Here is a 21,677-nt window from a genome sequence, read left to right as displayed (position 1 = left end):
CAGCGAGAGGATGGAGGAGAGATAAAGATGATGATGATGATGATGATGATGGTTGGTGATGATACTGTGGTTCGTTATTAAGCCAGAAATGACCTACAACAACCAGGACAGAGGCGGTGCAGTTATCAGGATGGGAGGGGAAAAAATGTGTTTCATTCGCAAGTTTGTCCAAGTTTGAAACTGTTTGAAAAGAAATACAAAGATTTAATCCTTATGAAATATAGGAATGAAGTAAATGTTGGTATAGTAGGTGGTATATAGGGCATTGTTGCACTTATGGAGGCGTGTACATTTATATAAATAAGTTTAAACAGGTTAATTGAGAGGAAGCAGAAGATTTAATTAATTATCTAACAGGCGTGAATCACTGGATTTTATTTATTTTTAAAGCTCTCTTTGGTCTCTTACCATCCTATAATAACTCTTTCCTTTCATTCCTTCTGTTCACACTGAATTAAGCCCAGTTTTTCTTACTGTTGCACCTGCGACACTCTGCAAAACCATCTGGAACTTACCAAACTTTATCATGAGGACAATTTAAATCCATAACTGCATCTTATTTTACCTCCAACTGTTTTGGTATTTTGGATATGCTTATGTACGTTTCAAACATTTGTGTTTTGTCTTGTCCTCAAATGTTTTGTGTTTTGTCTCGGCTATACTGTAAACTTTTTGGAGTATGCAACTTATTTATTTTGCATATTGTTTGAATATTGTTGAAATAAACTCACACTTCACTTTCAGATGTGATGAAATAAACTGTTATGTTTATCTGACACAGATCAGACTCTGCTGCACCTCTATGATCCAGACCTGAGGATTTCACAACATCATCATGTGACTGTGTGTGGATCCAAATTAATAAATAAAGAAAGTTTGACCTAATTTTAATCCTAAACTCCATCACAATTTACACCTGGAGTTGAATCAGACTGAATCACCAAGACAAATCGCTGTTAAATGATCATTTTCCTGCAGAGGTCATTGAATAAAAAACTATCCAAATCTTTATTTTCTGTGACTTTGCATGTAAAAGGATTCAGTCTGCACTTTTCAGAGTGAAATTATTTTGAAAATCCTTTGAGATTTTTTTTTTTTTTTAAGAGCATATGGGGCAAATAAAAATCCTTTAATTCCAAATCTGGAGCATTAAATCCTGCGTCTTATTCAGGAAGCTGTTATAAAAGCTTCAGGCAGTTTTATTTGTGATGAAACATCAGAGGAGCAACAGGTAAAAGCAGGAAAAACATGGACAGCGTTTACCGACGGTGAGTAAATATGTGCAGCACAAGGAACTGCAGGCAGTTTACTAACAGTACAGTAAGAAAGACAACTTGTGTTTTAGCTAAATAAACACAGATGTTAACAGTAACAGCGTCAGTCAGGTATCAGGTGGTCATGTTGCTCCAACTTTACAGATTAAACTTTACAGAGTTCAAACCATGTGACACGACAGAAGAGAAGAGAAACAGCCGTGTTGTTTCAGATTAACGACCACCTCCAAAATAAAAAAAACCTGGCTCTGCTCCTCGAGTCGACCCAACAGTTATTTTATTCCTGCTGCTCTAAAAGAGTTTGTTTAATTCTGCCACATAAACCTTAAGAAATGTTGTTGTAGACAGAAAATAGAAAGACAGAAAGAGAGAGGGAAGGAGGGAGGGAAAGGTTTTTAACGGACGACAACATCAAGACAGATCAAAGCTAAAGAAAAAAAGTATAACAGAGTGAGTGCACGTTTTAAAAAAAGACTATAGAGTTAGAGGATTACACACATTAAACATTAAAAAGCAGCTCTGTGTTGTGCAAACACTGAGAGATGTTGACTTGTTGGATTTGGTTCTAACCCTGTGAATCGACCGCTAACCAACGTACGATTAAATTAAATAAAAAAAACACCAAAAACAGCCTCTGATTCCTGTTTTCTTTGTTTCCTTTGTGTTTTTTTCTTTATGTTTCCTGTTACAAACGGCTGGACGCGGCCCATCCAGGCAGGCAGGTACATTAATAGCCCCCAGTGTTTTCTTGCTTTGGAACTCCCACGTCTGCTGTTGCTTACATAATAATTCAACTCTTAATCCAGAGAGAAAACGTGGGCTGGTTTGTAAAAAGGTTTGTTTTAAGAATAAACGGCCAACTGTTGTTTTGTTCACTGTGTCACAGAGGGAAAAAATCTCCTCCTGTGAAGTTTCTACCAGGACAAGAACCAGACCCAGGAGTCGGACCACCGATACCATCTGCTTCTCATAACCAATGCCAATACCAATAACCGATAACATTTTTAATAGCTTATACACAACTGAAGTTAAGAAAGGCTAAGATGCAGTGAGTAAAGATGGATTTAACATTATGGCTCTGCCTCTGACTCAACACAATAATAAAACCGACATCACTGCTGTAATCACAGTCATGACTCTTCAAAAATCAACAACACAATCAAACAGACTGAAAACAAGCGAAATCAAGGCAATTTTGGCTGAATATAATATACTATAATTATCAGACTTATCTGTATTTTGGCCGATAATTATTGGCTGATAATTACCTGTATCAATAGTTATCGTGCATCCCTAATCTCCACTTCAATGTGATTATGACAGAATTATCGCAACTGAAAAACAGCTGCTTTTATACAAAATCAACTGTAGCAGACAGCACTGTATGAAAACCATTAGCTTAAAGCAGAAGTAAGTGATATATTTGTGTTAATATAAGTCTTAAATAGTTATATCTTCCAACAGCAATCACTTACATAGAGTGTTTGGACTGAAACACGGGTCTGTCAGTCACTCTGCTCTGCTCTGAGCCGAGGAGAAAACATTTATCGTATCCTACAGTTTTTATCCAATGAGGAGAGAGAACGGCATGCAGGGCTGTGTGTGCAGCCAAGGAACGCCGTGAATGTGGTGACGTAGGGACGAGGACTGTTATGGTGCGTTCAAGGAAACTCGTATTTTTCCGACCGTGAAGTCGTACCAGTTCGATCTGGTACGAGTTCACCAGTCGGAAGTTACGAGTGGCCGTTATAGTGACTTTCACCGGTAAAACAGGTCGGAAAAACACGAGTGGGTTGCCTGGAACGCTACAAAGTCGTAAATTGTGACTTGAAGCTGTAATTTACGATTTCAAAAGCCTGCCTGGAACGCAGCATTAGCGAAAACGACCGGACCACTTACTTCTGCTTTAATTAGCGTTTGCATGCATGGATTTTGTTTACACTTGTATATTAAAGTCCTGCTTCAGGCTGTTAAATCCAGACTCCAGACTACCGGAATATCTCTGAATTAATTGCTCTGTAAATTGCACATGTCGTACATCATGGTCACATTGCTATATAAAAAGTTGAGGTTACGGGGCTTCTGGACAGGACAACACACTTCTGGAAACACCTGCCAGCTCCAAAATCTGCATTATGTTTCTTTCATAAAGCTGTTGGAACACATTTTACATATTTTTGCAGTTTGTTTTGGGGTTTTTTTATTGTGTGCTTTTATTTCACTTTACTTTTATTAGTTTATTTCAACAGGGACAGTGTGGACATTGATTAACATTGCTGTAAATGGTACAGTATTAGCTAAGTAGCTAGTCGTCAACCCCATGAATAAACGTATAACCATTACTATTAATAGCCCATCACTTACACACTCACATTATCTGACTCCAGCTGATGGAGACAAACTATAGCACTTAACAAAACCTCAATCAGCAGCAGTGTAGTGCAGGGGCCGATGATGAAATGACCTCAGTCCACAGCCTGTTTCATGTCAATACTCTGCACTTAGCAGATAATGATGTGTTGTGTTTCTTTTTCCCTGTGCAGCAGCAGCAGCAGATATAACATCAACACAACAGTGAGTTGGATAAAGCTGCATAATCACACTCAGTTTCTCACTTTCCTGTGAGAGTCAGAGCTTCATCATCACCAGGATCAGCTGACTGTCACTCATGTCATGTTTAAGTTTGTTTACGTTTACGTCACCACCACAGCTGCTAATGGGCTAACGTTAGCTCCACAGATTCAACAGCATTAGCAGCCTGAGATGCTAAAGTACCTGTTGTTCATGCGCCTGGCTACTTCACTTCACTTCCTGTCCAGACAGTCCTCACCTGTTGGGCTTTACTAGCTCATCCTGGTCCAGTCTGAAAAATTAAACAAACTGTTGAGTGGTGTGTGTCAGTCAGTCTACACAGCGGAACACACACACAACACACACACACAGAGAGAGAGAGGAGAGAAGCTGTCATGTGACTGTTAAATACCAGTGCACTGCTCAAACAGGGATATGGAGCAAGCTAACTCCTATATAACCTAACTGTTACTCTACTCCTACAGCAACAACACTGGGGGAAGCTGGTTACGGCTGCTTCTGTCGGACTAGCCAGCCGGGTACAGTGGACGTTTCCCGGGGGTTTTAGCTTCAGGGGAAGTCGGTGAGAGGAGCTGTCAGCGGAGAAAACCACGGAGGAGCTAACAACAGCTAGCAACATTATGCTCGTTCCGGGGCCCGTTGCTATAGCAGTATGGAACACAGCGGAATGGAACACAGCCCCGGAACCAGCGAGGGCAGCCGGGTTATGAAGCCTCCGCTGGTTCTCGGGCTCTTTTCCAGCGGCGGGAAGGAGGGAAGAAGAAGGGGAAGAAGGGGGGCAAACATGTCCGACAAACGGTGGAGGATTTTGTTTTCCGGTTTTTTCGGCCCGGTTCCGTACCTTGAATGTCTGGCGGAGTTGTAATACGGGGTTCTCCTCGAGCTCTTCCGCACCGGATTTAACGGGATGCTGTCAGCCATCTTGGCTGGGGCAGTACCTTCCACATCCTGACGTCACTCACTGAAAAAGACCGTTAAGGATTTGGTTGCGTTCACGTACCACGCGAAAAAAAAAAAATCGATTCTCTGGTATTTACGGGCAAAGAAACGTAGGCTAATATAGTGCGAACTTTGTATTTCCAGATTTCTTCAGTCAAACTGTCACAATGAATTGATTCAATAAAGAAATTTTATATTAATAATACGCACGTTTCTTCTGCTTTTTACCTCTTTTATATACAGTCTATGCTTTTTTTTTCCCCCACAATTGAATGTGAGGTTGGGGCAGTTGTGTGTTTTCCAGGAGTAATTTAATGTAGCAGAACTTTAGAGTGTATTTTCTACATTACTTCAGTCATCTGGTAATACTTTCTACTACCTCTTTATTCTATTGCTTTTAAATGTTTTATTTTATATTTTTGTATTTTTATGCAATGACCAAAAGGTACATAAGCCTTACTGTAATTAGGCCTACCTATTTGTAATTATATGTGACAAATAAACTTGAATTTAATTGAATTGAATAGAAATACTGTCACAACAAATGTATTAAAGTAAGTCATTTTACAATAATATGTATGTTTCTTATGCTATTTATTTATTTATTTTTTATACCCACAATTGAATGTGACATTGGGGGAGTTGTGTGTTTTCCAGGGGTAACTTAATGGAGCATTAATGTGTGTGGTCAAGTGATGTTTATAGTTTCTGACAAGAAAAAAAAGGGAAAAAAGGAACTGTGGAGCATTAATGAGATTTATATCCTCCAGAATGCATAGTGTTAAACGTATAAAAATCAAATGAGTACCAGACAACCACCGTCTCACTGTGTGATGGAGTCAAAAGTTCCACAAAAAGCCAGTTAGTAAGAGAAACTTTGAGTTCAGACCATTTTTCCCATAAAGTTAATCGTCGTCTTTAAATCTTCAGTTCCTTCTTATATTTAAAAACTACCCACTTTGTCTTATTTATATATGTATTTATTTATTTTAAAACCTCATAATGTTCCAGATAAGCATCTTAATGATTTTTTAATGTCCTACAAAATAATTCCAGAGGAAACTTCCATTAATCCGAATTTATTCTGATGTGTTCCCGATAAAGGAATAGCTACGTTTCTCTCCTTGAAAACCATTCGCCATCTCAGGGGAGCTGGTTTTAGAGTCATAAAGTCAAGTTTGGAATGAAATGATTAAAAAATAGTTATTATGAATATCATTATTATTATTTTTTTTATAAATATCTTGAATGAATAGTTTTAGAAAATGTTGTGGTTTAAGAAGGGTTTGAATTCACTGCAGCCAACAACAAGAGCAGAACAGACACAGAAACACTTTTTGTTTGCTCTTCTCTTCTGTTTTACATTAACACAAAATGCACAAGTTTGCAAAATGATTTCTGCAGATGCATGAAAACGACGTGAAAGAGTGTAATGTGGATGAAGAAATGTGTTAAATGACACAAAGGCAATAACATTTCTTCAGTGAACTGAACATACAGACAGTTTGTTCTATTTTTTTTATTCAGTCCAACAATTTCTCACCAGGACAGTGACGACAGACCATTGCAGTTTGTAGTCGTGGGTATTTATGAGCATATTTTGTGCTTTTGCACCAGCTAGCAGCGTTGGGCAGCTGTCCGGAGGAGAGGAGAGAGAGAGAGAGCAGACTCTTTGCATTATTGATTTGAACATATGTTCCCTTCTTCAGAGCGACCATACGTCTGAGCACCGTAGGAATCCTCAGGTACAAGTTAAAACAACTTATTTAATGTATAGAAAAAAAAAAAACATTCACAAATGACCGCAAAGTAAAATAGCAAAATGTGAATCCCCTACTTATTCTCTGTCAATTGATAAAAAGTTCTTTTTTTTAAGTCTATATATATATATAATACATAATAAGAACAAGAAACAAGATGTTTTACAAATATTTAAACGTCCGTAATGGTTTGCATAAGTATTTCATCAGTGTTCAGCTTCGGTCAATTGATTCCGATCTCTTTGCTGTCGTCAATCAGCATAGAAAAGTGTCTGTTATTCCCCAGGTCCATGCCCGTCTTGGTCAGGCTGCTGATGGGACTTCCTGCGGTGCCGCCGGCGACTCGGTCCATGGCGGCGGCGGTCAGAGGGTGAAGCTGAGCGATGCCTCTGTTCTGGATCACCGAGATCTCGTTGTTCTTCATGGCCAGGCTGTTGGTGATGGCCGTGGCGTAGCAGTTCCAGAAGCCGGCGTCCACGTTCATGGCCCGAGCCGCCAGGTCCTTCTGGAACATCTCCCCGAACTTCACGGCGTCTCCGCCCAGCAGCGCCATGGGGTTCTCCACCGACAGCCGCCGGCCTCTCCGCGCCGGGGCGTTGTTCCACATGTGAGTTCCCATATGAACCTGGAAGAGACAAAACACAGTGGGGGGTCTGAGTCAGGATGATCAATAATCACATGATCAAAAAACTCAGTTTAATAGCATGTCAGATATATAAGATAATGTTTATAGAGCTCAACTTGAAGCTGATATCGTCATTCAACACTAAAAACATCATGTGATTTACATTAATGTGATTAATTGGACTAAACTAGCAATTTACACTGCAAAAACTCAAATATCTTACCAAGAATATTTGTCTTATTTCTAGTCAAAATGTCATTTCTAGTCAAAACAAATCTCATTATACTTGAAATAAGACTCATCACATTAAAAAGTAGCTTGTTTTTAGACACTTTTTACTTCTTTCAAGCAGATTTTCACTTGAAATAAGTAGAAAAATCTGACAGTGGAGCAAGTTTTTCTTTCTTATTACAAGCACAAAAAACTTGCTTTCACTATGGCAGATTTTTCTACTTATTTTAAGTGAAAATTAGTTGGAAACAAGTGAAAATTATCTAAAAACAAGTTGGTTTTTAGGTGACAAGTCTTATTTTAAGTGGAAAGAGATGAGTTTTGACTAGAAATGAGACATTTAGACAAGAAATACGACAAATATTCTATCTATTTTGAGTTTTTGCAGTGTATAAAAAAGTTCCTCTGGTCTTCTATCTCTATTTTCTGACAATTTATGAACCAAATGATCAATACATTCCCCAAAAATGATTGGCAAACTAACAAATAATGAAAATAATGAATAGTTGCAGATGTATACCAATATTTTTTAGAATTTGTCAATAAACTGCTTCATCAGGTCAATCAAGAAGTCTTCATGGTCTCAGGTATGTGGTAGTAAAGTGGATTTAGCACAGACTTTTATTTTGAAAGGTTCAGATTTACATCCTTTCCTCACCCTTCATAAAGATTAAACGTGTTCTTATGAGAATAAATTGGTTTTAATGTAGAATTCAGGGAGATGTTGTGTATTTTAACAGGAAGTTAACAGTTTAACAAACAGTTTTATTTTATGAACTTTTCCCTGGAATATAAATAGATATTAATCTGTGAATGATTTGATTTTCTATAACTACAAGTAAATGTAGATTAAGAGTTTGATTCATGATGCTTTTACTTAAAGCACATCAAGTTTTGATTTGAAGATTTATTAATTATTAACTGGTGAAATTAGCTGTAGTTGTGCAGGATTCTTCATCATCATCTATATGTCTTTGAGCCTTTCCAACTCTTCTGTATATCACATTTTTTGTTGCTTTTTCTTTGCGACTCTCTATGAGTTGTAAAAAGGAAAAACATCCGTCCGTGGAGCCTGAGCATGAACACATGAACCAGAGGATCCGTCGCTGTACCTTCAGGTTGCCCTTCGTGGTGAAAGCTCGGCCGCAGATGGAGCAGACGAACGGTTTCTCCCCGGTGTGCGTGCGCTCGTGGATCTGCAGGGCGCTCGCCGACGAGAAGTTCTTCCCGCAGACGTTGCAGTTGTGCTGCTTCGGCGTCCGTCTCGGTGGCAGCGCCGGGCCGACGAGCAGCGAGGTGACGCCCGGGCTGCCGGCCGACGGGTAGGCCGCCGGGGGGATGTGGACGCCGCTGAACAGAGGAAGCTGCTGCTGCTGCTGCTGCTGCTGCTGCTGCTGCTGACCTTCACCCAGGTGGTGGTGGTGGTGGTGGTGGTTTGGATGACTGTGGCCGTTCAGCTCTGTTTTTATGAGGCCTAATGATGATGATGATGATGATGATGATGTGGTGACGGGGAGGTTCTGACCTGCAGAGACACAAGAGAACAACTGTCACATACAGTAAATCCTCCTTTGCTGAACTAAACCGTCTTATATTAGAGACAGGCGTCTATATGGGACCGGCTTTTATTTTATTTAGAACAAATCTCCTGCTCAGAAAAGCAACAGAACCAGTGGAGAGGAGTTTCATCCTCTCCACTGGTTCTGTTGTTGCTGTTTAACAGAGTCAGAACAGAAGGAAGGAGTTGGATCCAGAGCAGCATCATTTACAAGGTTAATCAGCTCCCATTAAACTTCTTCTCAGACTGTTTTTAGGCTACGCCTCTTTCAGTCTCAGTCACAGTTCTCAACGGACCGAACAACACGACTGGACGCACCGGCTTCAGGTCCAAAACATTTAAAAACTCGGGTGGGGTCAGAGCACGGCCTTCTTATTGGTTAGGGTTAGGGTTTTTTGGCCGCGTACGGGCCGAGAATTAAATGGATAGTTCAATATTTTGGCAAATTGTCCCATTGCCATAACCCCTATAGTCATAGCAGTAGGTTCGTTACCTTTAATTGTCGGTGCAAGCTATTTTTAGAACGGCGGAGCAGAGCCGTGAGCTGCTCAGTGCTACGCTACGGAGGCTCATGGGATTTCTTGGTTTCCCTCATCAAACTCATCAAATACACAATCCAACAACTCCACAACGCTCTGGTGGACAAGTTGTGACCTGCACATTCACCACGCTATGAGATAATAACACAACGTTACCAGACAGAGTTGTTTTAGAGGGAAATACAGAGACTGCTTGATGAAAAACTGTTCCTGAAGGCAACATGCATCAGCGGTTTTGCATGAATTTCCCTCTAAAACAACTCTGTGTGGTAACGTTGTGTTATTATCTCATAGCGTGGTGAATGTGCTACTGCTATGGCTATAGGGATTATGGCAATGGGCCAATTTGACAAAATGTTGAACTATCCCTTTAATGCTCGTGAATCTGGCCGCACTGGGTCCAAGCTTCAACACCCGTGTATAAAACCGGGTCGGGTTTTAATGTTCAGGCCCGTTGAGAACTGTAGCAGGAAGTGCTCAAACAGGCGATCGTCAGGGGTGGAAAGAGTACCAAAAAAATCTACTCAAGTAAAAGTACAGTTACCTTAATGAAATTTTACTCAAGTAAAAGTAAAAGTACTGGTGTAAAAATCTACTCAAGTAAAAGTAAAAAGTAGTTCATTTAAAATTTACTCAGAGTAAAAGTTACTTAGTTACTTTTTTATTTATTTTTTTGGGGGGGGGTATAATGGCCAGAGATTGGCCTAACATTCTCCGTGCATATCTCTGTGTTTCAAATGTGTCCCTTCTCCATCGATACACTGGTCTCCACCATCTTTTAGCTCCTGTGGCACCAACTTGATTCTGACCTTCTGACACTGCAGTTGTCCAGAGCCAATCAGATGGACAGTTACAGTTACTGGCACTAAGGTTGTCACGATCATGATCATGATACTAACATTTTCAACTCAATATCGATATTAAGGAAAATATTCGATACTCAATACCATTTTCAATACGGATAAAAAAAGAAAAGAAAAATCTCTCTCTCCCTCTTTCACTCACACACACCTGTTTTTTTACTGTCTTTCCTGTCTGCTCTCAAGGAGGAGGAGGAGGAGGAGGGGGGGGGGTTACTGTAGGTTCTCTCTCTCTTGCCTCTTTACTGTAACTGCTCTGAAGCAGTGGGCTGCTTGTCTGTTCCTCTGAGCATGGCCATGGATCTGACTGGGCTCCTACATTTAACTCAACGGACCGCCGGTCCGGCCTTCAGCCCCGGTGTGTCTGGCACGGTCACCATAAACGTAGCCGAATAGATGGACATGCCTGATAACGTTGTCTTTAATCATTAACGTCAGCTTTTAACCGCTAGCTGTGGCTAATGGCTAATATAAGACGACAACATAGCGACGAGCCCTGTTATGCACAAACTCACGTAGCAGTGAGGGGGAGAGAGGTGTGTACCTGCCTGCATAGATGACCTGCCTGCTGCTGTGTGCGTCTGTGAAGGGGGAGAAATCGAGGCGGCAGCGGCGTAGCTACTTTTGACAACCCACACAGAGTTATATATTTTTTACTTTGTAACTTAAGCTATTTAAAATGTAACTAAGTAAATTTCTTCCAACAATATGTACTCAAGTAAAAGTAAAAGTACTGATTTTAAAAATTACTCAAAAAAGTACAAGTACACAAAAAAGCTACTTAATTACAGTAACTTGAGTAAATGTAACTAGTTACTTTCCACCCCTGGCGATCGTGGACTTTGTACATTCACGTTCAAGAACTTGTAGAAAACTTTTATTTAACTGAGAATTTACGGTAAATCAAACATGTTTTTTTGGTTTTTGTACAGATGAGCCGACCGTACCTCTGTCTCGGCTCAGCTGGAAGGACATGCTGTAGGTCGCCTCCTCTTTCACGCACAGTTTCCCGGGTTGAATTCCTCTCCGCTCCTGGGTCGGAGACTCGCATCGCTCCCTCTTCACCGACGCTGCCAACGGCTCTTGAGGTTGTTGGTCTGGCGGGCCGTGGTTCGCCGCCGCCGTCGCCGTGGGTGATTTGATCGTCACGCCGCCTTCTGAGTGGCTCTGAACGGGCGACAGAGCGGACGACGCACGAGGCGAACACGAGGATTCGGACGCGTTTGGGCTGTTGTTGGCGCTGTTGGAGCTCTCCACCAACATCTTCTCCGATAACGAACATCTGATGTTGAGTTGGTCGTTGTTGAAGCCGTTGGTCAGAGGCTTCAGGCCGAAGCAGTGGCTCAGGTTCACCGTGGAGTCGACCAGTCTCATCTGGTTCTCCAGAGCCGCTAGACTGGAAGAAACGGCGGCGAAGGACTTTGGAGGCGAGCTACAGTCGGACATCATCAGCGGCGCTTTGGAAGGACTCGCGCCTCCTTCCTCCATGTTTTCCACCATCTCGTCCTCCTCCTCCTCCTCGTCTTCCTCCTCGTTGTCATCCTCCATCGAGAAGTCGTCCATCGGGTCGTTGCCGTTGCTGCTAAGACTGTCAAAGCTCTTCCCGCCGTTGAGGGAAACATCGCCGCCACCAGCGTCCGTCTCTCTCCCGTCCATCAGGGCCGAGTCGGGAATCTGGCCGACCATGTGCAGCCGGATGTGCTGCTGCAGAACGACGGCGTTGGTGAACTTCTTCTGGCAGATGGGACACGAGTGCTGCACCTGGACGGGCGGGTTGTCCCGGTGGACGCCCACGTGCGTCTTCAGGTTTCCTTTGGTGGTGAACGCGCGGCCGCACACTTTGCACTTGAAGGGCCGCTCGCCGGTGTGGATGCGGTAGTGCATCTTCAGGGCGCTCTGGCAGCTGAGGACGCGGCGGCACAGGACGCACTGGTTGGGGTCGGTGATCTTCTTGTCGATGTTCTCCACCAGCTGCTGCAGCTTCGAGGTCTCGGACGTTTGCATAGACTCCAGGAGGTCGAATTTAGTCTCGTCCAGCGGAGAGTTGGGGGCCGAGGTGAGAGCGTTGGCTGCTTCTGTTACCGTGTTGGCTCTGAGTCTGAGGCTGCAGCTCTGGGGCAGGTGCACCCCCTCTGGTTTCAGCACATTGGCTGCTTCTGTCTCACGGTTCGACGGCGCCTGAGACTCTGAAACAGGAGAGAAACGAGCCTCGCCGCCTCCGTGGCTCGGTGACAAAGACACACATTCAGCCCGAGCCGGCGGGAAGGGAGACTTAACGGATGGTGTTACACTCGCGGGGTCATTCGAGCCTCCGATACCGGTCATAGTGGAGGGGGAAAGCGGAAGACCGATGGCCGCCGCCGCCGGCAGAGCTGCTACAACGGGTTTGCTGTCCAGCCACGAGGAGACGGGTTTCTCCGGGGGGAAGGACATGCCGTAGGGAATCCCAGACGTCGTTGGCACGTTGTCGAGATACTCTGGCACCGGGTAGGGGTTCATCTGAACATGAGGGTACTTCTCCTTGTGCCGCTGGAAGTGCACCTTCAAGTTGCCCTTCGTGGAGAAGCGGTTGCCGCAGATGTTGCACTTGAAGGGCCGCTCGCCGGTGTGGGAGCGCAGGTGGATCTGCAGAGCGCTGTCGCTGCCAAACACTTTGGCACAGAAGCGGCATTTATGCTTGAAGAAGGGCTGCTGCTGCTGCTGCTCCTCGGGCTTCGCTTCAAACAAGTGCGACACCACGTTGGGCAGTTTCCCGCCGCTTTTCCTGTGCTTCATCAGCGCCGCCAGAGGGTCAAGTGCATTAGCGGTGGCGGCGATGCTCGCCAAGGGGTTGGGGAAAATGATGCTGCTGCTGCTGGAGGAGGAGGGGGGAGGAGAGGAGCTCTGAGGTAGAAACGGCAAACTGGAGGGGGAGCTGAGGAGGCCGGAGGAGGAGTGGGATCCTGTGTATGGAGGTAACAACGTGGAGACGCCACCGCCACCGCCGCCGCCGTAGCAACCGCCGCCGCCGGAGAGAGTCGGAGGAGCTGAATGTTCTGAGGTACACGAAACGTCTCTGAAGCCGGACGTCGCACATCTCTCGCTCTGAGACGTCGGGACGTTGCTTTGCGTCTTTTCAAGCACCGACGACAACGACGACGACGACGACGACAGAGAAACGGCGGCCTGTCCGTTCACGGCCGAGGGCATCGTCCCAGACAGCGGCAGGATGGGAGGAGGAGGAGGAAGATGATGAGGAGGCGGAGGAGGAGGAGCGGCGAGAAGGCCGACAGCGCCCTGAGACGGGGAGAAGGAGAAAGGGTTCAACGACGGCGCCAGAGACAGAGATCTGGACGCCGCCGTGTTCAAAGCCGCGGCCTGCTGTGTCGTCGGCTGCCGGTTCATGACGGCGACCTGGCTGCAGATCTGCTCGATGAGCTGCAGCTGGTGGACTTGTTGCTGCTGCAGAGCCAGAAGATGCTCCAGGATGACGGGGATCGCCGCCGCCGACGCCACAGCCTTCCCTCCGCCGCCAATGCTGCCAATGCCGCCGCCGCTGATCCCCTGGGAGAACTGGGCCACGGCGACTCTGGTGCTGTGAAGGATCTCCAGCGTCACGTTGGTGCTCGGCATGCTGCTGCTGGTGGTGGCGGTGGGGTTGTTGCCGTTGCCGTTGGCGTATTTGCCCTGAAGCTCCATCATGACCTCATCCGGCTCCATCCGGACGTCCTCTAAATGATCCAGACTGTCGTTCTCTCCCAGATCAAAGCCGCCAACGCCGACGCCGCCAATGATGATGGACTCACAGGCCACGGACGATGATGAGTCGCTGGACGCCACGCTGGGAACCGGAGAGCGTCCCTCACCAGCAGCAGCAGCAGGAGGAGGAAGAAGAGGCTCCTCCTCCTCCTCCTCCTCTTCCTCCTCCTCGCCGCCACCATCATCGTCATCGCCATCGTCGTCGTCCTTAACGATCAGCACCGGGGGGTCGTCGTCCTCGCTGCAGACTTTCCGGTGGCGGCTCAGCTCCGTCCAAGTGAAGAACTCGGCGCAGCATTTGTCACAGACGTGCGTTTCCTCGGTGTTGTTGCAGCTTTCGGTCGTCGTTTCCTCCACGCCATCGCAGCCGCCATCACCGCCGCCGTCGTCCGCCACGCCTAAAGAGGAGGAAAACAGAGGGAAGATTTAAAAACACTATGATTTACTTTACTTTTTACTTTATTTGTTTATTTGGGTGGGACAGTGCACATCAATGTACATATACTGTAAAAACATGTAAATGTGCCGGATTATCCACAAGTTTCCGAACGTCATCTATGGGCAAACCCGGAAGCCGGTTTTGCCGGTTTGGTGGAATTGTACGGTTACGTTTCCATGGTTTTCAGTCGTTCATCGTCATAGTTGCGGTAAACGCATGGATCTATTAACGCTGGCTTTTAACACGGATGTCAATTTGTGTGATATCCACTGTTAAAAGCTGGTGTGATTATCCATGCGTTTTACAGATTTTCATTCATTCATTGAAAAAAATCAAAAAAAAATCCATGCATTTACCGCGACTACTGAAACCATGGAAACGTAAACATAAAATTCCACCGGAAGAGCAAAACCGGCTACGTTTTTGACATTCGGAAAAAGGTGGATAGCAGCAATGCTAATTTCCATCCGGAGTCCCAAAACATAAAAACAGCACAGTGACAGACAAACATAGTATTATAAACAACATAACAATGCAGACAACAAGGACATAACAAACAACTAAAACAAGATGATGATGAATGGTGATGGTGATGAATCCCCTCTCCCTCTTCTCTCTTCTCTCTCTCTGCAAACAGCACATGTTGTGTGGACAAGCATTGTTCAAAAAAAAAAAAAAAAAAACCCCACTGAAGTTCAGATTCCTCAGCGGATCCAAACCAAAGTGTCCAAAGAAAACAAACAAACGTCGAACTGAATCACAGGACGTTTGTTTAAAAAATCATGTAACAGATCATTTGAAGTCAAATAAAACATCTTAGGTTTCTGTCTTTCACCCAAAGAGCAAACAGATACATGGAAAACGTCATTTTTTGACTTTGAGAGTTTATAATAATAATTATAATAATAACGACCACTTTATTTTCCTCTGTTTATATCTGATGATGATAAACTATAAAAAAAAAAGATAAAGTTTTCCCAACTGTTTAAATATTTACAGATGTCCATCTTATTTATACAGGTCTACAGTCTTTCTGTTTGCACACGTTAAACTTTCAATAAAGTTTTTTTTAAGGGTGTTTCCTCTTCAACAATTCAAATAATTTACAACCATTCCATATCCTCCGTCTTACACGTTCTACTTTTACTCTTCAGATATTGTTTCATCTATATTAGTCATGGTTCAACAATGTTTTCAAGCTGTCAGTTTTAAATATATTTGAGCAGACTTTCAATTTCTTCATACTCATCTTCAACAATTCAAGTCATTTCCAACCATTTCATACAACCTCCTTCTTAGTTTTACTCTTCAGATATTGATTGTTTCATCCTTTCAAGATTGATTAAGCAATTTCTTCACTTAATTCAGCATTGTTTCAACAATTTACTGTATTCAGCTCATTCAGCCTCCAGCTTTCAGCATTCACACGCATTTCCTTCAGGAAATGCATTCTCTAGTTTTATTTGACCTCTTAGACACATAATAAACTCTCTAATCAATGCACTGATTTTCTGTTCCTGCATACGTTTCAATAACATGTCTTATTTCGACCAAAAAACTAAAATTTTACTTTCACGACGAGGCGTTCACTGTACCAGGAGAGTGTCGTTAATCTGAGTGTTTCAAAAACATCTTCCAGCTTTCAGCATTCACCCGTATTTCCTTCAGGAAATGCATTCTCTAGTTTTTATTTAATAAACTCTCTAATCAATGCACTGATTTTCTGTTCAATAACGCGTCTTATTTCTAAAATTTTACTTTCACGACGAGGCGTTCACTGCACCAGGAGAGTGTAGTTAATCTGAATTCTTCCACAACGTTGCTGTGTTTTTAATGCAGTAAATCACATCAGTTTTAAAACGTGTTATAAACTTTTACTTTTTACACATCTAATCAATAATCAACTGTATTAATCTTAATGAAATGTGTTTATTTACAACAACCACAGCTGTTTCTGTTAATAATAAAAATAAAAGTAGAATTTTGATTTATTTTTATTTCTGACTTCTAGTTTTAGTCGCCTGTTAATTTTAAAATCTTTGTTATAATTTACACTTTTTACAGTTGTACAGCTGTTCTGTTTTTTGTTTTGTTTTTTTATCTGTAGAATAACGTCGTCTATATTTCGAAGGTTCAGTCTTAGACTTCAGGAATCGTCGCTGCTGCTGCGTCTGTTGTTCAGGCTTCGGCCCATTAGGAAACAGACCGAGGGAGCAGATGGAAAGATCCTGGGAAATCAATAGTAAATCATTGTTTCACAACACACTCGGGCTTCGTCTCGTCTCCCTGAAGAGCAACGGTTAAAAAAAAAAATTTAAAATTTACATTATTATTATTGTTTTAATTTAAAATTTAAGTTTGAATTTGTTTTAAATTAAATATTTTTGTTTGCAAAGTGAAAGTGAAATAATTTAGTTTTGTGTAAAAAATAATTTACAAAAGCGTGATTGTGTGTGTGTGTGTGTGTGTGTATGTGTGGTCTACATATGTGCATGGATGTAAAGCAAGTTGATCATGTGTGTGTGTGTGTGTGTGTGTGTGTCGGTGATGTAATGAGTTGAAGTGAGGCTCTAAATCTAAACTGACGTCTGACACAATAAAAACTGACATGAACGCGTTTGAGCTGCTGCAGAGTCAAACTCTCAGCTCGGAGCTCGGCCTCCGTGTGTGTGTGTGTGTGTGTGTGTGGGTGGGTGGTCCCATGCACCGTCACCACGGCGATTCACCCCCAAAAAAACACAAATCACACACACACACACACACACACACACACACACAGACACAGGAGCCAAAACACTTTGACTTGTTTCATAAAGCTCAGGGAACACGTTTGGTTTGTGCTCGGTGAGATTTACCTCCAAACCAAACACACACAAAGAGAAAGGTTTGATTTAAGGCCGTGTGTGTGTGTGTGTGTGTGTGTGTGTGTGTGTCTGTCTGTCTGTGTGTGTGTTTCCAAACACAATAACACAGATAGGAATTTATTTGAACGTGTCAGCGGGGGTTGGATGGATCCACGCTGTCAGGAGCAGCTAACAGATTTATGTCGGCTGCTCCTGCGGCTCTGACGACGACGACGGAGCTGCACTGTAAAAACTCACCAAACTTACCAAGAATATTTGTCTTATTTCTAGTTAAAATGTCATTTCTAGTCAAAACTAATCTCATTATACTAAAAATAAGACTCATCACATAAAAAGTTGCTTGTTTTTAGACACTTTTTACTTTTTTCACGCATATTTTCACTTTAAATAAGTAGAAAAATCTGATAGTGGAGCAAGTTTTTCTTTCTTATTACAAGCACAAAAAACTTGCTTTCACTGGCAAATTTTTCTACTTATTTCAAGTTAAAATTTGTTTGAAAAAAGTGAAAATTATCTCAAAACAAGTGAATTTTTAGGTGATGAGTCTTATTTTAAGAGAAAAGAGATTAGTTTTGACTAGAAATGAGACATTTTGACAAGAAATAAGACAAATATTCTTGGAAAGATTTTGAGTTTTTACAGTGTGGCTGCAGAGCAAACACACACACACACTCACACTCTCTCACTCACACACACACAGAGAGAAAGAGAGAGAGAGAGGCCGTGGCAGTGGCGTCTCTCTCCGCCGTGACCCCCAGAGGTCACCGGGTCACATGTACTAATTGTATTATGATCCAGACGTGGAGCACTTGCCCCCTCGCCGGGGTTAAGTCAATCAAAGCCCCCCCATCCTCTCCCCACCCCCCCACTTGAACACACCACCACCCGGCCTCCTCTTCCTCCTCCTCCTCCTCCTCCTCCTCCTCCTCCTCTCCACTTCAGCACCTTTTCACAGCCACAGATAATCAAATATTAACATGAACGACGACAGAGGAAGAGCTGCTGCTGTGACGGAGTTTCAAATTAAAGCGTCTCACAGGCCTCAGAATAAAAAAAATTCATATAAAGTCAACATGAACTCGTCGTTGCCAAGTTATATATTTAAACAACTAAATTGTATATATGCTTTTACTGTAAAAAAGCTCTAAAAGAACATTATTTAAAAATGAACTTCCATTAATCATGATTACGTACTTGTAATATAAATATATGCGTTATTGCAGAAGTATAGACAGTGGATGGGTGTCATTATATTATGGAAACCTGGTTGGAGCTGTCTGGTCTTGTTATTTTGTCGTTGTGTCATGTATTGAATGTACGTATGTGTTATTGGGGTATACTTGTGTATTGTTTTGTCTACATTGTCTGTATGTATTAGTTTGTGTTGTTTTATGTCTATGTCTATATTGTGTCCAGTGTGAATGTGTATTCTTTTACTGTCTCCATGTTTTGGACCCCAGGAAGAATAGCAGATGCTCATGGGGATAAAACATTAAACATTAATATAAATAAACGCAAAGATGTGAAATAAATGCATCATGTTACATTCATTTAGTCTCTGTAAAACTGAATCTTCTTCTTTTTTCTTGTTTTTTTTTTCCGCACGCGCGACTAAACTCTGTTTAAAAAGCAGAGAGTTTTCAGGAGAGCGATCCGTCAGGTCAACGCTCGGTTTCTCTGTCGCAGCTCGTCTGTTACAGCTGATTAAAAAAGGTTCGAATAACAGTAACAGGCGGGAGAAAAAGCAAAGTGTTTAATTAAATATTAAAATATTGGAACGTGAAGTGTGTGTGTGTGTGTGTGTGTGTGAGGCTGCTGGTATTTCATGACAGCAAACCTGGAAACGTGATTGAATGATGAGATCTGGTTACAAATAATATGTGATAATTATTATTATTAATAATAATAATTCAATACACTGCTGCTAAATAACTGTGAGACAGTGGGAATTTGAATCTTCATCACTCTGTCTTTTTTTCTATATTATTTGCACTGGTTAGCTATTATTATGGGCTGTATCAAATAGTCAGTGTACAGGCCTCATACACACATATTAGAATAAACTAATCATTAAAGCTTAATATAATTAAATATAGGCTTTAACATCCCATAGTTTTTTTCTGTTGAGGCCTCTTTGATCAGTGTTTCTCATTAAAATTCAGTTTATTTAAATAGTTGTCATGGAAACGTGCTGTCCCCCCCTCCCCTCCCTCCCCCACCCCAAAACACACACACATACACACAACAGCCTCGAACCTGATGATGTGAGGAAATAAATGTTAAATTGGTCATCAACAGGCCGGAAACTAAAGTAAAACAAAACTTTTATTTTAGTGAATTATTGTTTGTTTAAAGTGTCGAGTTGTTAAATTTGATATGAAATATGATAAAATAAGAGCTGATAAATCCACTTTCAGCGTCCAGGACAAACTCTTTTTTGCTTTTCTTTTCTTTTCTTTTTTGCTTTTATTCTGAAAAGTTTCGTCTCGATTCAGTTTAAAGAAGTTTTTAGTTTAGTTTAACTAAGTCCTAACTAACTAACTAACTAACTAAGTCCAGTTGCTTTCGATTTAACCTCCTTTGAAATACTATGACCTGGACAAATGAGACTATGCACCGGCTTAGTTTAGTTTAGTTTAGTTTAGTTTAGTTTAGTTTTATCGATGTTAGAATATAAAAGTGAAACTAACTAATAGTGAACTAGTTAAAGTGTGTGAAGCTGCTGACTCCACAGTTTTAAAACCTTCAGTCCTCGTCTCTTCTCTCCAGTTCAGTGTGAAACTCTCTTAACTCTGACTTCTTGTTCTAGTTGTGAGTGTGTGGATCTCTCCGTCTCCTACCCTTGTTCCTCCTCCTCCCGCTGCCCTGGTTCCCGGGCTGCGCTGCTCCGTCCTCGGCTCGGAGCTGCTGCGGCTTGGCCTGTTTGCGCCGGGACATGTTGCTCCTTCTCCCCGGCTTGGACCATCCACCATGGGAGTCTTCCTCCTTCCTTCTTCCTCCTCCTTCCTCCTTCCTCCTCCTGACTGGGTCAAACAGGCGCCGGACGGAGGCTGAGGCTGCTGCTGCTGCTGCTGCTGCTGAGGAGGAGGATGATGGTGAAGCCCACGGCGTGCAGATTGCGCATGTCAGTGTAATTATGATGGAGAGGTGGGGGGGTTTTAGGAGAAAAAAAAAAGAAAAAAGGAGAAAAAAAACGCGCTTTACGACTCTCGCTGCCCTTCGCGGGGTGATTGGCTGCGCTCCAGAGTGTCACCTCGAAATGAAATGAGGGGCAGGAGGGAGGGAAGGGAGGAAAGGAGGGAAGGGGGGGTAATAATAATTAGTTCACTTCCTGTCCGGAGGCTCCGACATGGTCCGGTTCGGTCCAACCCGGATAGATGGATGGATGGATGGATGGATGAAACACTCTCTCTCTCTCTCTCTCTCTCTCTCTGTTTCAGCTCTTCTCCCTCCACATGAGGCTCAGTGAATGTTGAGTGAAACTACGTAAAGTCCAAAGAGTCTCCTCCACGTTAGTTAATATTAAATCTGACGTAAAAACAGAAAAAAGAAAAAGAAAAGAAAAGAAAAGAAAAAAAACTCCGCACAGTTCTGGTGAAATTCGTGCGTAAAGTTCAAACTTTGTGCGTAAAAAGACGCGCCGCGGAGACGTTGATGAAGCTCCGACACCGAGACTGACACCGAGCGAGGTTTTGTCCGACAGACTCTCTCTCTCTCTCTCTCTCTCTCTCTCTCTCTCTCTCTCTCTCTCTCCGCCTCCTCCTCCTCCTCGCGCTCCATCAGCCGGTGTCCCTGCCCCGGATAGGCTGCTGCCAGGAGACCGCGGCGGGAGGTGTCGGAGCTCGAGCCTCGATCGGCCGGTAACGGAACGAAACGGAACAGGAACGAAACGACCTCCCACAACCTGAGACACGACCCAGAGGAGGAGAAGAAGGAGGAGAAGAAACAAACACCTGGAGAGGACTGACTCCATCTTTGTAGTTTTTACTCAGGTGAGATGTTTGATTGACACCTGGGACCATTGACACCACTTCAGTTCCACATGTTCAACTTTTTATAAAGTCCAACTCATCAAAACATGCTCATCTATTGGATTTATATATTTATATTATCATCTTTATTTATTAATTTACTTTTACTTTTTTTCTGCAGCTTTTTGACACTTTGACACTTTTTTACACCACTGATCTTCTGTCTTTGCAAAAGTTTATATTTATTTATACCGTTTTTATTTATACAGTTTGCACATATTAGTGAA

The 21,677-nt window shown here is 42.8% G+C and overlaps 3 protein-coding genes across 7 annotated transcripts in view; 1 reads left to right on the top strand and 2 right to left on the bottom strand.

The window, feature by feature from the left end:
• Nucleotides 1-4,809, bottom strand: part of atp9b (ATPase phospholipid transporting 9B) — a 79,671-nt gene extending 74,862 nt beyond the window's left edge. For 2 of the 5 annotated variants that reach the window (XM_085790713.1, XM_085790712.1), the window contains exons 1-2: nt 4,708-4,809; nt 4,105-4,137 (exon numbers count right to left, since the gene is read on the bottom strand). In XM_085790713.1, the coding sequence (XP_085646839.1) occupies nt 4,105-4,137; nt 4,708-4,787 (113 nt within the window). In that variant the 5' untranslated portion in view covers nt 4,788-4,809. Of the gene's footprint in view, nt 1-4,049; nt 4,138-4,707 lie in introns of all 5 variants that reach the window. The other 3 variants (XM_085790715.1, XM_085790714.1, XM_085790716.1) reach the window with 2 other exon arrangements.
• The window catches only part of mbpa (myelin basic protein a), a 354,691-nt gene that overhangs the window by 251,598 nt on the left and 81,416 nt on the right, over nt 1-21,677 (top strand). The gene's annotated exons all lie outside the window — the stretch shown is intronic.
• sall3b (spalt-like transcription factor 3b) lies at nt 6,325-20,356 on the bottom strand. Its single transcript, XM_085790538.1, has 4 exons — nt 20,260-20,356; nt 11,326-14,514; nt 8,534-8,946; nt 6,325-7,190 (listed from the first exon to the last, which is right to left on the bottom strand). The coding sequence occupies exons 1-4, from the start codon at nt 20,354-20,356 to the stop codon at nt 6,789-6,791; spliced, it is 4,101 nt and encodes a 1,366-aa protein (XP_085646664.1). The 3' UTR covers nt 6,325-6,788.

Source organism: Trachurus japonicus, chromosome 11 (genome assembly GCF_045865225.1).
Source record: "Trachurus japonicus isolate A0001 chromosome 11, Traja_1.0".
NCBI lineage: Eukaryota > Metazoa > Chordata > Actinopteri > Carangiformes > Carangidae > Trachurus > Trachurus japonicus.
The sequence above is the reverse complement of the archived record's forward strand: the minus strand, read 5'-3'. Positions and strand labels throughout refer to the sequence as shown.

What these genes read in the sequence shown, in the direction of transcription:
- sall3b (XM_085790538.1), bottom strand. Translation starts at nt 20,356, where the DNA reads ATGTCCCGGCGCAAACAGGCCAAGCCGCAGCAGCTCCGAGCCGAGGAC. An exon ending in CGGGAGGAGGAGGAACAAGG is followed by an intron (nt 14,515 to 20,259) that starts GTAGGAGACGGA and finishes CCTCCTCTTTAG; the next exon opens with GCGTGGCGGACGACGGCGGC. An exon ending in CCAGCTGAGCCGAGACAGAG is followed by an intron (nt 8,947 to 11,325) that starts GTACGGTCGGCT and finishes GTGTCTCTGCAG; the next exon opens with GTCAGAACCTCCCCGTCACC.